Consider the following 16,205-nt stretch of genomic DNA (forward strand, 5'->3'; position numbering starts at 1 on the left):
ATGTTTACTGTTTGTTTTTATGTTTAAAGTGCCCATATTATGAAAAAATTACTTTTTTCTGGGATTTGAGGTGTTATTTTGTGTCTCTGGTGCTTCCACACGCATACAAACTTGGAAAAAAAAAACATCCATGCTGTTTTGAGTGAGATATGGGTTTCTGAATGTATCCTGCCTTCAGTCTCCGGGTGAGCTGGCCAAAATCTGCACGGCTTTTTACGTCACTAGCCAAAACGAGGGGGCTAAACCATGCTATGCTAGCGCTAGCATGCTAGCTGTTAGCCCCCTCGTTCTCAATGGCAAAACACTGCTACAACACACACAAGTTCACCATAATCTACAGAAGAACTACTTCCATGTCCCTGTTCTGCAGGTATTCCACGCAAAGTTGGAAGTGCGCCCTCGTTTAGAAGAAGTCTCCCGGCTAATCCTGCCTTGTACTGACTGAAGTTGGAGAAACAGCTAGCTAGCTGATGTGATCCTTACCTAGCTACTGAGCATGTGCGAATCCCAACAAAGATGGAACAGAAGTGAGATGTCTCACTCTTCAGCTAAAATAGAGACCTGAACACAGTGTGAAAAGAGGAGCTGCAGCAATGTGCAGTACAACAAAAATATGGTGTTTTTTGAAAATTAAACCACATAAACCTATTCTGGTACAACCATAAAATACAATTATGAACCTGAAAATGAGCATAATATGGGCACTTTAAAAGCCCTTCTAGGGACAGGCATTGGAAACTAGCAATAGCTATAAATGTTGTGATGCTGTACATTGGGAGATTTGTTGCACAAATGTCTATGTCTAGCATCTGTTCCTATTCAAATGAACATGAAATGAAAAAAAAATTGCCAAATGTTAGTTCTGCAGCCATCAAACCAAAGTAAAATAACGAAAGTAAAGTAAGTAAAATGTTATTTTACAAGCCTTCTGTTAATCTTGTTTGATGTATTTTTTAATATAGTCACCAAATAATCAATGAATACAATTTTCATCAATGTTATAAAAATATATAAATTATAACAATGACGTAAGCTGTAATATCGAAGATTTTAATTTAAATAAATATCTGTTTTGGTAGGTACTATCTATCACTGAAGGAGGTAACGATAACACAATGGTAATTGGCCTATGGCTCACTGATGAAAGTATTGCAATATATATATTTATTTGCAGTATTACGAACTAGGTGTCTAATAATAATAACAAAGTATGCACACAATTCTGCAGACATTTTTAGGGTACAAACCTTACTGTCTATGTTACACACATGGATGTATAATAGGGTACAATAGGGTACAATGCATACAAGCTATGGATGCCAAATTAAAACAGAGCATTACTAGGAGACCGTGAAGGCAACAGTTACCAAGACAACAGTAGACAAACGAAAAAACAGTCCAGCCTGAAGAGCGAAGTTGTGTGCTTACAGCATTGGCGGTAGGTTGAATTCATTATTAAAAGAAGAGTGTTACAGTTACAGTTACCTTAATGCTAACCTGTACAGCAGCTATAGACCCAGTTTGTTTATCATGAAGCAAGTTAACAGTCTAGTGTGAACTTTAACGTTACTTCCAACATAGTCTCGCGTTGCCAAACCTAGCTAACGCTATCTCCACAGCGCTGTGGGGTAGCTAAAGTTAGCTAGCTAGTTACTTCCAGCATAAAAATGTCTAACTGTGATGTAACGCTAGATAAAATTCGCAGAAGCTCATTTAAAGGAGTTCAAAGAGACTAATAAAACAGTTTTTTTCTAAACTGATACTGCGTCTTACAACCAGGGTTAGTTATCTTTCAAAAACGAATGGCCGTATTAGCTAATTTCCTATGGTTCCTTGGGTAAAAAAAAATCGCTATGTGGGTTCTTCTTGTCAACCTCCCTCTCTCTCTCTCTCTCTCTCTCTCTCTCTCTCTCTCTCTCTCTCTCTCTCTCTCTCTCATGTTGCCTTCAAGTACCAACACCATACACAGCAAATTAGGCATGGCAGCTTCATTATAGACCATTTCACAGTTAAAACGTAAACGTTATAGTTTCCTTGGTTGCAGTCTATGTAAACGACATCAGCTGAGAGGAAGTAAACATGGACCCAACCTGTTGCCTGGCAATGTCATTCCAGTGAAACTGTCTAATACTTTGCCTAAAAATCACTTCTCACATGCTGGAATACTACTGGTCCCCATAAAATTAATGTTGGGGAATATGCACCATTTAAGCACAATATAAATTGAAATAAAAATGTATTACATTTAAACTAGAGTCTGACATTGTGTCCCTCTGCAAGATAGTTTAGAGGGTCCAAACATAATATAGAATAAGATCATTAAGATAGTTTCATAAATTAAAAGCTCTATACACCAACGGTCCAACCCACAGGTGTTTGGGTGTGCACTGTCCAAAGTCTTTAATAATAAAATACATTTTAAACATGAAAACTGCCAGTTTGGAGGTTGTAAACAATATAACATTCTCTGTGTAGAGATATGGCTCTTGAAGTTGATAATGATGCGAAAAGCAGGCAAACGTTACAAAGCTCAGGAGCCTTGACGTCAAATAGTCGGTCATCTTTACGCCGGCTACACACTGGCTGCGTGGCGTGAGCGTGGCGTTTCAGCTGCGTGGCGGCTGCGTTTTTTCTATGTCTTTGCACACCAGAAACGTGTCTGCTGCTACTAGCCTTGTCTGTACACGTGTATGCACTGCACTCAAGCAGTAGTATACTTCATGTTAAACATAAATATATACTGATTTGATTACAGAAAAGACAACGTCGGCAATATTGACGGCAAAATAGGCTACAGAATATTTCGTTCTGTGTTGACAGGTGCAATATTTGAAAATTTTATTTTTTTAAATTACATTTACATCTGCATTTATGTCAAAACCTAGAGACTTTCAAACATCAAAATATCATGTATTAAATGTATTTGTGTCAAAATGACATATACACATCTTTTCCTATTCTATTTTGCCTGGAAACGCTTCCAACATGCATGCGTTTTGCGTGAAAAATAGGCGTCGGCCCTATTTCTAGCGTGCACACGTTTTCTGCGCGGCTCGAGCAGCGCCTGAGACGTGTGTGTCACGCAAGCAGTGTGCAAGCTCTAACCTGTTACCATGGGAGCCGAAATAAAAACGGACACGCCACGCAGCTGACACGCTCACGCTAGGAATAGAACCAACACCTATTTTTCACGCGACACGCAAGCGTGTTGGAAGCGTTTTCAGGCAAAATAGAATAGGAAAAGATGTTTATATGTCATTTTGACACGAATACATATTAATAAATGACATGTTGATGTTTGAAAGTCTCTAGGTTTTGACATAAATGCAGATATAAATGTAATAAAAAAAAAATTATTTTCAAATATTGCACCTGTCAACACAGAACGAAATATTCTGTAGCCTATTTTGCCGCCAATACTGCCGACGTTGTCTTTGCTGTAATCAAATCAGAATATATTCATGTTTAACATGTAACAGTTTATCAATGGGAAAACATCCATGTGTACAGACAAGGCTAGCAGCAGCGCCGCGTCAGACACGTTTCTGGTGTGAAAAGATAGAAAAATCCACGCAGCCGCCACGCAACTGACACGCAACAGAAACGCCGAAGGACGCCAGGCTGCAATCTGGGTCATAAGGGGTTAAAGGTTTCGAAATGTAGCTAGACCCAGATGCATTGAATGACTTTAATCAGTGGTGTCAAACTCATTTTAGTTCATGGGCCACATACCCCTAATTTGATCTCAAGTGGGCCAGAACAGTAAACCTCTCCAGAAAGATCAGAAACGTTATCTGTCACAGAGTTTCTTCTCAGCTTGATGTTGGCAAACGCAAGTTGCTTCTGCTACGACAGCGTTCTAAGGCCGTTGTAGGGAAAAAATTCAGTTACGGACCCGGGAGAGAGGGGTAATATTCCGAGAAAAAACTCATATTATGCTTCCCTTTCCTTTATTGTGTAATATATCTTTTTTGTGCACGTTATAGGTTTACAAAGTGAAAAAGCCCAAAGTCCACCTCAAAGGGACTTACCATCTCCAACAGAAAACACTGTTCACAAACTGCTCCAAACAGCTCTATTGTAGTCCAGCCTTTACTTCAGAGACAAACGTGGTCACTTTGTAACACGTTATAATGCTCGCCTAGCTGCTAGCGTGGCACGCCCTCATACTCTGCTCATGACTGGCTAGTAGTCCTTACCTAGCTACTGAGCATGTGCGACTCCCAACAGAGATGGAACAGAAGTGAGATGTCTCACTCTGTAGCTAAAACAGAGAGCTCAACACACAGGGGGAAAAGAGGAGCTGCAGCAATGTGCAGTACAACAAAAAGATGGTGTTTTTTGAAATTTAAACCATGTAAACCTATTCTGCTATAACCTCTAAATACAATTATGAACCTGAAAATGAGCATAATATGAGCACTTTAAGATTAAAATTGTAAATTTACGGAAAAAAGAACTCGGATATTCTCTGAGATTAAAGTGGTACATTTGGAATTGGAATTAATTACTTCTCTGCAATTTTCACACTTTGCAAAGTCATTCAGTGGGCCTGATTGGACCCTTTGGCGGGCCGGTTCTGGCCCACAGGCCATATGTTTGACACCCCTGACTTAAATAGTTTTAAAATCGACAATTTGGGGTTCATGCTGTTTGTCATCCACCAAAAGGCTTTCATATGATTTGTTTTTCTGTAACCTGCAGCCAAATGAAATGCTGAGCCTGTGCGGTGCCAGATGCCAGAAGTAACCTCAGAGATGTCTTCACCACATCCCAGTAAATATTTGTTATAATGCCATGTGTCATACATAAGACACGTTGTAAATACACTCAGTGATTGATCATGTTTCCAACAAAACGACCAGAGATTTCTTCAGGCAGCATTGTTGTTTCAGAGACTGATGGTGCTGCCAAATCACGTAAACCAGGTACAGTGGGCAATGACAGATCTGTGAAATAGAAACAGTGAGAATGTAAATTGTGTACAGTTTTTTTTTTAAACGCATTTTCTTCATTGCATTGTATGCAGACATGAAGAAGAGGAGGAGGAAGACTCGACAGAGCCCATTCAAATTGCCAGATAGTAACAGCATTTTCCTACAGAGTCTAAATGAAAGCGAGGACCGAAAAGAGGTTGGTGTGTGTGTTTGAATACAACTGTATAAATATAAGAGATGAGATAAGATAGATTTTATTATCCCAAAGGAAATTTGTCTTGGCCAGACAAACAATATCTGCTGTTTAAAGAATTCAACACAACATAGTGCATACATACATATAGTACACAGACACAGACTGCTGCATCACTCTGCATGGACAATGCTCATGTTGCATGCAGAGACTGCCACCAGCCAACAAAATTGCACACTGCCCGTTGTACAACACATCATAATAGTCGTAATATGTGCAGTAAGGGTAAGCCGCCTTATCAACATAAAATTCTGATAAAAAGAAAAGAAAAAAATTACGTGTTTAAGATAAAAAAAACAGCATTTCAGGGGTTAGGCTGGCTTGCTTATGAATACGTTCTTTTACATGCACTGCATGATACTTGTGTGACACAGTAGCTGTGTTCTAAACCGTTCCCTCATTCACTCACTCACTCTTCCCTATATGGTGTTTATTAAATAGTGAACTATATAGGGGACGACCAAAAAAGATTTCGGACACTAAAGCGGGCGCGGGCGCGGCCCGCATCATGTAAACAAACCGAAAGAAAAATACTTCTAAGACCTCCCTGAAACAAAACCGAGCACTCAGGAGGATAGTCAAAGGTTGTATATATGTTGCATGTTAAATTTCCAATGTTTATAACTGAAAGCCTGGTTCATTTTTCCTTTTCAGTTTCAACAACCGCGTTGCATTGTGGTTATATGGGAGCAAAATGTTAACCTGACTCCACCAGATGGATTTGCTCGGCATATCCATTGAACTTTCCATTGGAGAACTTTTGGGAAGGGGCGAAAATACTGGTGAGCTGATTGGATAAACCATCTGTCTATCACCACCTATGTTGGTGATAGACGGGCCAAATCAACCAATCAGTCAGTCGGGAGAAGAGCAAAAACATCTTTTCCTCCGAGAAAAGCCTCCAGTGCCGTTTTTTGCTCTTCTTTCAATGAAGGAATACTTTCTAATTCGGATAAAACTTGCGCGATAGCTACGCTCATCGCATCCGTGGAAGCTGCCACGTTGTTTAGACGGAACAGTCGGTTCTCGTTGCGTCACACCTAAACCCGCCTCAAAACCAACGCTGATTGGTCGGTCATTTGGCGAACGGCTCCAAATTTTGTCCAGACTGATCTGCGAGTGGAAAACTGGAGCTCGCGAGATCAGGACGGTCTCACAAGGCTAGCAAAATGTAGGGTACATCGTATGTACACTCAAATTAACTGTGCATATAGTGGCCTATATAGAGAATTCAAACACTACTTCAAACTGGCGAACACTAGCCTGGATGCCAGCCGAACTTAGCCCCGCCCACAACATTTGAGGTCAGGAAGTTCGGTCTGGACTTGATCCGCTGTGGAGCAACTATGTTCGAACCAGAGCTGTTCGGACCAATCAAATTGTTAGGGCGGGCTTTATACAATGATGGACATATGCTCAATAGTAACGTAATTAACCGCGTCACCAAAGAGTGCTTGGGTTGAATTCGTTTACAACAAAGATGGCTCCCGCTGGAGAATTGAGACGTGTAGATTCCTCCGTCGCGTCTGTTATAGAAGATATCGACAGCGCATTCATTTTAAAAGAGGAGCAGAGAACCGCGATCACGTATGTAAACACATTGCCACTCCGGTCCACACGACACGGAAACTGCTGCCTCTGCCTTTGCTCTGCTGAAGCCTGCCTTTGACTTGCAGCTTCTGTGACGTCTGTCTCCGTTGCTCTGATTGGTTGTAGGTCTATCCAATTGAGTGCAGAGGCATTTTCTTTCCTGGTTCGGTTGAAACAGCCCCATAATCACAGCCCAGTGGAGCAGTATCAGACTCATTCTGACTAGAATCTGAGTATGACGACGTCAGGCTAGGCGAACACACTCTATAGTGCACTATTTCTGTGATAGGGAACGGTCTCAAACACAGCTAATTTCTGCACACAAAAAAAACGATCGCATGATAAAGTGGTGCTGCTGTTCTTTATGCACAGGAGATGCGTAAATTCCTTGCTTTGCCAATTGATGAGAAGACGACCCACGCTGCTCGAATGATGGCCAAGCTGAGGAAAGAACTGCAAGAACACGTGGAGGAGGAAGAGGAGGAGGAGGAGGAGGAAAAAAAAGTAGAAGAAAGGGAGAAGATGAAGAATCTGAAAGAAATCAAGAGTAGGACAGTTGTCCCCAAACAAACACCTGGCAGACATGAGCTGAAGATGGCCATGATGAAACGAGGTGAGTGGAGAGAGAGCAGAGTGCACGCCATGGCGAACTTGCTAACGTGAATGTTAACTGTCGTCTGTCCTCTGTCTCTAGAAAACGTTACAAAAGACAGCAAACATGACTTCATCTCCATGGAACGGCAGAAGGCAGTGTTGGAGGTAAATGATTTCAAGAGTTGCTAAGAGCTTAATAAAGGAGGTGCCACGTCTCATCTGGATTCAGTTTCTAAGGCTGCTGTGACTGGTGCTTTTTGAATGTCTGCTTTTTGTAAGATGTCGGATGCTGTCAGTCGCCTCGGACCACATCCATGATCTATTTAGGAAACAATAAAACTCTATGTTTGTTTATGTGAAACAAAAAGGGGAACTCCACCGGTTTTTCACATCAAAGTCTGTTTACAGGTCTTGTGGAGTACTACTGCATATTGGAAAATGTGTATAAAACATTATGTGGCTGTGTGAAAGCGGATCAATTGCAAAGGAATAGAAAGAAGTTACCTTACCAGACCTCTGTAGCTCGCTCCTCTTCTCTGCTTAATGGTATCAAGGCTATATAAGCCACTACTAGTATAGTCTTTATCAACGACGTTTCATTTACGGGATTGCTCCGGTGCTGCCAGAAATTCTGCCGGATGTCCATCACCTTCCGCTTTCTTTGTGTTGGCATTCTAAACTCAGGCCAATTTATGAGGACTATGGTTAAAGCTCTAGTGCGTAACTTTTTGATATTAATGAACGTCCGTTACATTGAAGCCATTGCCAAATGAGTTGCTACAAAGCTAATTAAGACTATCAGCTCCACACAACTCTCTCTGTATTTCTCAGTATGACTATGTTCAGAAGATTGTGGTGTCCGGTGACTTTCCCGCGCAACTCAAGTGAAGATAATTACCTCTTCTGAAGAGTCCATCATGTTTTTTTAATCCTCCGTGTCCTCCTTGGCTACTAGCAACTGTGTAGAGGAGGGGTGGGGGTGAAGCGCGATCATGGAAGGCTTGTATTATGTGGACGCACCGACAGTTTTGTTGTCATTACTTAGAATTCCTCATGAGGGAGACAGAAACTACGCACTATAGCTTTAACTGCTCCTCAGATCTCTGCAGGGTAAATCCAGACAGCTAGCTAGACTATCTGTCCAATCTGAGTTTTCTGTTGCACGACTAAAACAACCTTTGAACGTACACGTTCCACTAAAAACAAGTTCCTTCTGGAGGCTGTTTTGCAGAGGCACTGTTGCTCCGTCCGGCGCTAAGTGCCGCCCAAGACGATTGTAATTGGTTTAAAGAAATACCAATAAACCAGAGCACGTTTTTCTCCCATCTCGGAATGCTGTGTGAGGAAGGTCTGGCAATGCGAGACTACTACTAGCATAACACACCCAAATCTCTGACAAGTTGCATCGTGGGTGGAGTTGCCGCCAGGAGGAAGAATGTGTGAAATAAATAAAAACTCTAGCTTGGCCCTCTTGCTTCATTTGCCCCCTCTCTCCCTTCCTCAGTTATCTCTGATGACGAAGAGGGCCGAGATTTTGAGGATGGACAAAGCCATTGCAAAAGAGGAGGGACAGCTGAGACAGCTCGAAAAGATCATCGAGAGAGACAACCTCACCTTCGAAGAGTTCCTCAGGGAGAACGAGAAGAAGTCCGTGGAGGCCAGAACATTGTAAGAAGCATCATGATATGACTATGATTATGAGTGTTGTTTAAAGAGTCACATTGCAAACGGTTGTCCTGTCTCTGATGTCAGTTTTGAACACGAGGCCAAGTCCAAACAGGAGAAGAACGCTCAGATCAAGAGACTGACTGCTGAAATTGGGACCGTGAAAAGGTAGCAGTCTGATCATTTTGTAAAATGAACATGTATGAGTGCGGACATTACCCATGTTTAAGTGCATAGAAGTGTTAACCCAAAAGGTACACTGAGGGGAACTATATGGGGGAATAAATTGGGCGGGACAGTTATGTCATGTGGAATTCCATTAATATCTGTTTGTTTTTCATAGTGAACTCGGCAAGTTTGAAGAAATCCTGATCGACTACAAAAGATACGAGAAGCTTCTGTTTGAGTTGTCTCCTCCAGAGTGGCAGGAGGCCCAGAAGACCAAGGGTTTCAAAGCTGATGTCCTAACTGATGGAGACGTTTTGGACGAGCAGAACAGGGAGCCCGAGGAGTCAGCTATTAGGAACGGCAAGTATGGAAGTAAGGATTATGAGGACCAGGGTACAACAGGTTAAAGGGATACTTTGGAATTTTATAAGTGGGGTTGCATAAGGTACTACTATCCATAGTGTATGCAGTAGATGGTGGTCGTCACAACTCCAGTTTGGAGGATCAGACAGGAGTACCGACTCAGAAGCTGAGCAATGTACTGCTGTGGAGGGGGGCAGCAGCTAAACGTATTTTAACCACCTAAAAAGGAGACCCACCTATGAAAAAACAATATCAGTTTAAGTGTAGGCTATGTTTAGAATACTTCCACCACTTTACCTTGCAGTCAGACAGCCCTGTTAAAGTTTACACAGGGGGAACTGAAGCCGGTCTATGCTCTCGTCTAAACCAGACTCCTTTGACTCATTTTACCTCGCAGAAAACGGGAGTTTTTGGTCTACCGCTGCCACGATCGGTTAGTTTGTTTCTGTTATTGTGTTATTTGGTGTTTTAAAAGGGTTAGCGTAGCCTGACAAGCCAGACCTACATCACAATGTTGGGTCTGGGAACTCACCATTGGCAGGGCTCAATCCAAGGGGCCGGATAAACGGTTGTCTTTCCAATTCCCTCTGGGATAGCGCTACAACCAACCAGAGCAACGCTAATTGATAGATTAAACGTATCCGGTCAGCAAAACTCCGAACACATCTTCCTTTTTTAAGAATGACTTCAGTGCCGTTCTTTGTTCTTTTCTCAAAGAAAAGCTTCACTCCAAGTCTTCCAGAGTCGCGGCCAAAGCCGATTCCAAAGACCGCTGTTCGCCAGCAGCAGCAGCAGCAGCCATCTTCTTTGTTTTCAGTAGCAGGGAATTCACGCGGAACCGTCATAACTCTGCCGTCATTATGTTAAGCCCACCCACCGACTCTATACACGATGTGATTGGCCAGGCTAGAGTTTGGCTTATCCAGCTCGCAAGCCAACGGAGAGTTAATAGACCCCCAAGGCTGCAAATTACATTTGCTGCCGATAGGGTGCTTCTAGATTTCTAGGCTAGGGTTAGCCAGCAGTTAACCAGCAAATACCCTTATCTGAAAGGTAAAAATACCGTTTTCAATGGAGTCTGGTGGCTTTGACAAGAGTATTGAACAATGCTATTTGATGGCAAGGTAAAGCTTTGAAAATATTCTAAATAAAGCGTACACTTAAACTAATAATGATTTGTTTGTATACTTGTTTAGTTGGCCAAAATACATTTAGCAGCTGCCCATATTGCCCCCGTCCTCAGCAGTACATCGCTTAACTTCTGTTTCTGTCCTCCTGTCTGCTTCTCCAAACTGGGGGTGTGTCGACCGCCATCTACTGTAGATACACTGACTATGGATTAGTACCTACCCCATTACAACCCCACTTTAAAAAAAAAAAAACTATCCCTTTAATATCCTGATATTGTTGTTTTTAAATCTAACTCAAACTTGGTCTAAGGAGTGCTTTGTTACAGTGAGTATGGATAGTGCTTGTAGTGTGATTGGAATGATAACATGCACACAGGTTTGGAGGAAAAGGTTTCCAGTCCAGGTGGAGAGCTGCCTTCCATCAGAGAGACCAGGCTGTCCTCAGCCCACAGCGACACACTGTGAGGAAACACAAACACACACACCTCCATCACAACACTGAGGGCTGTTTTGCTGCACATCCAGTAGTTATCCTTTGCATTCATACACACTGATGCGGTGCTAAACAAGGTGGGCCATGACTTCCATTAAAGGTCCCATATTGTAAAAAGTGAAATTTCCATTTATTTTTTGATAATAAAGTAGGTTGAGGTGTTATATAAACACTGTGAAAGTATCAAAACGCACAATCCACAGAGAAATGCACACAGCCTGTATTCAGAAACTGTAACTTTAAACGAGCCGTCAGGACTTCCGTACAGTGCTGTTACAGTCATTCCCCGGCTGCAATGATGGTGCAAAGACTCAGAGACTGCAAATGCGGAAGACCCAGAAATGTTGACCAATCAGAGGGGACTGGCTTTTTTGGGAGGGGGACTTGAAGAGACTGAAGCTAAAACGGAGCGTTTGAGACAGAGGGTGAATACAGTTATATTCAGACAGACAGTATGAGAAAAATAATGTTTTTTTTTAAGATTATAGCATGTAATCATGTTCTAGTAGAAACCCAAAATACAAGTATGAACCTGAAAATGAGTATAATATGGACCTTTAAGTGTTCAGCATAAGGCCAAATATAGATTTAAAAACATAGCTTTTAAATTTGTTTTTACCTTTTAAAGACATATAAAGTGTATATTTTTTGTGTGGATACATTATGATCATTTACACATACTTTCACAATTCATAATCCCTCTGTTGTAGCAAACAGTTGGTGTTATTTTGAACTTAACACTTTTAAATGAATTTAAAATTCATTTTCTACACGCTGCTGCTAAAAACATTCTCCTAACCCCAAACTCTTTCTTTTTTCCTTCCAGGATCACAACTTCTAAACTGGATAGTGACAGCTCAGAATATGAGGTCAGTCAATCTATTTTTCTGACTTAACATCTCTCTTCATCTTGGTATAGCCTACTTATCTCACCTTATCTTCGTCACTGCTGCAGCATGAGCCAGAGCTGTACTTCACCGAGCCTCAGCAGCTTCTGGATCTGGTGACAGAGCTGACAGAGCAGAACTTGTCCCTGATTCAGAACACTACAAGGGTTGAAGAGACGCTGGAAGAGCTCAGACAGTCCACAGAGGCAACCAGGAAGAAGATGTAAGCATCATGGCTCAAGGCTCTGTGAATGAATTTTGTCTGTTGCGTTGCTTTAAAATGAGCAGACTCATTTGCTCTCCTGAAATCTGCAGATGTCTTACTTTTTTACTTGGAATTTCATACCTATTATAATCCTTTTTTTCCTGTACACTGTTTACTCCCTTATAGAGATGCACCGAATCCAGATTTTTGGGGTTCGGCCAAATACCGAATCCACTGGTTAAGATTCTGCCGAATCCAAAACCGAATACCAAATCCTACTCCCATCCTCAGTCCTTTTACACAGTAAACACGTTAATGAAGTAAACAACGTCCTCAGTTTTTAGCTGTGACTGTCCTTCCTTTGCCGTACCTGAAGTTGCTGCATTTTGGCTGCTGTCTGTAGATTCCTTCATGCACAACTCGGATTCTTTCAGATGTTTCCTACCAGATGTTGTAACAGCGGTGATGTTGTGTATTGTTTAGGGTCCTTGCCACCACCAGAGAAATTGGCATTGCAAATTGAACATGTAGCTGGACTTGAATGGCCTTCTTTTGACTGAAAGTACTGCCAAACTACACTTTTTCTGCTCACGAGTTCCATTTTCACTTTCTCACAGCCTACTGCATTGAACGCTCCACCTACGTAAACACCTTCCCTTAATCAACGGCGGCATCATTACGTCGACGAGCATAGCGCGCGTAGTGCAAGCGTAGGGTTCGGTGGAGAAAAATTCTAAGGTTTGGCAGAAACCGAACCCCGTCAAAAAGCCCAATATTCGGCCAAATCCGTGCCAAATCCTGGATTTGGTGCATCCCTACTCCCTTATCCCCTCCACTTTACCACATTAATCAAATGCTCAATCCTTTCTGTCTGAAGTGAAGAGGATGAAGAGCAGCTAACCCTGCAGATTAATGACATGAACCAGAGAATCGACATTGAGAAGGCACGAGGCACCAAGCTCAGACAGAAGGTTCAGCTGCATGTTTCATTGAACAAAGAAGACCAGGTAATAAAGCAGAATGTGTTTGACAACACCCAGAAATCATGTACGGTGGCATTAGTAGTCTCCTGATCTCTTCCTCTTTTCATTTTCCCCTCCTCTTGCTTGCAGGATGTTATGTTGGATGCTCTGGGTGAGAAGGTGGTAGAGGTCCATTGCTGCTGCGTGGATGACAGGATTACCAACCTCAGCACCTTGGAGAAGCTGGCCAATATTGAGAACCGCATGTCTTTACTGCTGCAGGGCATCGAGAGCATCCCTGAAGAACACTTAGAGATGATGAAGAAGATCAAGGACAGCGAGAGAAGGAGCAGGTATGTCTCGGTGAATATACTTTCTCTTAGTCACGTATTGCCAGACCTTTCTCCACAGCGCTAAGGAGGAGGGTCTGACTAGTCCACACAACATTCCTGGATGGGAGAAAAACGTGCTCTGGTTTATTGCCATTTCTTTAAACCAATCACAGTCGTCTTGGGCGGCGCTAATCACCAGATGGTGTATCGTCGAAATAGCCTCGGGAAGGAACTTGTTTTGGTGGAACGTGTACGTTCAAAGGTTGTTTTAGTCGTCATCAGAGATAACTGAGGAAGGGAGAGAGGGGACAAATGAAGCAAGAGGGCCAAGCTAGATTCTTTATTTATTTCACACATTTTTCCTCCTGGCGGCAACTCTACCCACGATGCAACTTGACCGTCAGAGATTTGGGTGTGTTATGCTAGTAGTAGTCTCGCATTGTCAGACCTTCCTCCACAGTGCTGCGGAGGAGGGTCTGGCTAATTCACACAGTATTCCCCGGATGGGAGAAAAATGTGCTCTGGTTTATTGACATTTCTTTAAACCAATCACAATCGTCTTGGGCGGCACTTAGCACCGGACGGAGCAACGATGCCTCTGCAAAATAGCCTCGGGAAGGAGCTTCTTTTGGCGGAACATGTGTACGTTCAAAGGTTGTTTTAGTCGTTCAACAGAAAACTCAGATTGGACAGATAGTCTAGCTAGCTGTCTGGATTTACCCTGCAGAGATCTGAGGAGCAGTTAACCATAGTCCTCAGAAATCCACCAGAGTTTAGAACGCCAACACAAAGAAAGAGGAAGGTAACGGACATCGGCAGAATTTCCGGCGGCACCTGAACAATCTCGGAAATGAAACGTCGTCGATATAGACTAGCTTTCTCTTGACTGCGAGAAAAAGTTGATAGAGCAACAAAGTCAAGCCTCTTCTGAAGGTGATGTAAATTAGCAAGGGCATTCATCACAACATAACTCCCTGTCTTCCTTCGCCATGTCACAGGCAGCGTGAGGAAAAGCTGAGAGAGCAGAGTGAGAAACAGAAGGAAAGGATGAGGAGGTACTTGGAGAGATCTCTGGCTGACTCCAAGAAAATAGTAAGTCGTTTGCTGCATTTATAAGGTGTGGCAGTTTGTTGTATTTTAGCAGAATACTGAAAGCAGCAGAAATGCAGAACTGAGTACACTTTAATATCTGTTTAGTTATCGCAAGTAATATTGTTATTGCGATATTCAACGTTATCGCATGTTGCATATTTTCCTCATATCGTGCAGCCCTAATGCGTTGCTCCATTTTTTATATATTATATCAGGGCTGTCAAACTCACTTTCACTAAGGGCCACACTGGAAAATCACATCAAGGTCCAGACATGTAGAGTTTATTGACATGCTTTTTTTTAAAAGTGAAAAGTAAACTGTATTACTGCACGTCGTTTTTTTCAACATTTGTCGCTTTTTTCATCATTTTTGTAGCTTTTTCCCCCACATTTTTGTTGCTTTTTCCTTTTCTTTTTTGTGGCTTTCCCCGTTGTTTTTGTCCCTTTCATTTTTGGACCTTTTTGTCTCTTTATTCATTGTTTTGTTTTTTTACACTTTTTTACATTCTTTTGCTTTTTTTTGACACTTTAGTAGCTTTTTTTCTGACTTTTGTTGCTTTTGTTGACATAAAGCCCTACAAAACTCAACAAAAAAAGTTCCTTAGCCAATTTAGCAAATCAATCAAAACAAAGATTAGGCTACATTTTTAAAAGCAGCTGCCACACAGCCGACTCACAGCAACCTGTTTCTCAGCCTGAATATGAAAACTCTCTGCTTCTGTGGGAATTTCTGAGTCTTAAAGTCGGCAAATCTGCCAAATTCTCAAATTCAACAAAAGTGTTGCATAATTGCAGTCTGCAAAACAGTTTCCTGTCTTGGTTTGGCGCACAACTAGGCGGGCCAACATTTATTGGGAACCTAAATTGATATGCAGGCCGGATCAAAATCTGCGAGGGGCCGGGTTCGACCCGCGGGCCTTGAGTTTGACACACGTGTATTATATATTATTTTTTATACATTCTCTCTTAATGAATTAGAACCTGGCTTAAAGACTGAAACTGAATTTACTGTATAAGTAAAAAAAAAAAAAAAAACACACACACACAAAAGAACCACATGAGCATTGCTTAGACTCTTTCCCATTTTCTTTCAGAGTGGGAGAAAGCTCATGCCCAGATGCAAGCCTGTTGCTCAGAAAGTCAGAGTGAGCAATGTGGACAACAGCCCTGCTGAGGATGAGATGCATGCCTACCTCTTCACCTCTGAGGACACAGAGTAAAAGACAAAAGACAATCTGTTGTGTGCAATCATGCCTCCAACACAACAGTGGAAATAATTATGGGATATTTGGTTGCTTACACCACATACGACATAAAATCAGATAGAATCAATAAATCAACATCAGCTAAACTGTTAACATGTGTAAAAGAAGGACTTGTATGTAAAGTACAATAAAGCAGTCTGATTGCAGTGAAAACTGGCTGTTTAACTGTTTAATACCATATTAGTACTTCAGATATTTTGATTATTATGATCATATGTACATTAAATTATCTAAACATGTTTTCCTGCTCCAACAGGTCTAATTGATTC

At 41.9% G+C, this 16,205-nt stretch overlaps 1 protein-coding gene across 3 annotated transcripts; it reads left to right on the top strand.

Moving 5' to 3' along the window:
• Positions 1-1,282: 1,282 nt before the first annotated feature.
• LOC116036481 (cilia- and flagella-associated protein 100) lies at positions 1,283-16,175 on the top strand. 3 transcript variants are annotated; one of them, XM_036005731.1, is made up of 16 exons: positions 1,357-1,438; positions 4,705-4,776; positions 4,896-4,928; positions 5,030-5,133; positions 7,153-7,393; positions 7,475-7,539; positions 8,879-9,042; positions 9,127-9,207; positions 9,383-9,567; positions 11,077-11,161; positions 12,020-12,062; positions 12,149-12,303; positions 13,163-13,292; positions 13,398-13,600; positions 14,578-14,671; positions 15,766-16,175. In XM_036005731.1, the coding sequence occupies exons 2-16, from the start codon at positions 4,737-4,739 to the stop codon at positions 15,889-15,891; spliced, it is 1,749 nt and encodes a 582-aa protein (XP_035861624.1). In that variant the 5' UTR covers positions 1,357-1,438; positions 4,705-4,736; the 3' UTR covers positions 15,892-16,175. The 3 variants fall into 3 exon arrangements, with proteins under 3 accessions (XP_035861621.1, XP_035861624.1, XP_035861626.1); XM_036005728.1 differs by having other exon boundaries at positions 1,283-1,438; positions 4,705-4,928; XM_036005733.1 differs by lacking the exons at positions 1,357-1,438; positions 4,896-4,928 and having other exon boundaries at positions 5,104-5,133.
• Positions 16,176-16,205: the final 30 nt, after the last annotated feature.

The sequence above is a fragment of the Sander lucioperca genome, chromosome 1 (genome assembly GCF_008315115.2).
Source record: "Sander lucioperca isolate FBNREF2018 chromosome 1, SLUC_FBN_1.2, whole genome shotgun sequence".
NCBI lineage: Eukaryota > Metazoa > Chordata > Actinopteri > Perciformes > Percidae > Sander > Sander lucioperca.

Bases quoted from the DNA above. Each gene is read 5' to 3' on its own strand.
- LOC116036481 (XM_036005728.1), top strand. From the start codon at position 4,844: ATGTTTCCAACAAAACGACCAGAGATTTCTTCAGGCAGCATTGTTGTT. The intron at 13,601-14,577 runs GTATGTCTCGGT...GCCATGTCACAG, and splicing joins GACAGCGAGAGAAGGAGCAG to GCAGCGTGAGGAAAAGCTGA. The intron at 14,672-15,765 runs GTAAGTCGTTTG...ATTTTCTTTCAG, and splicing joins TGGCTGACTCCAAGAAAATA to AGTGGGAGAAAGCTCATGCC.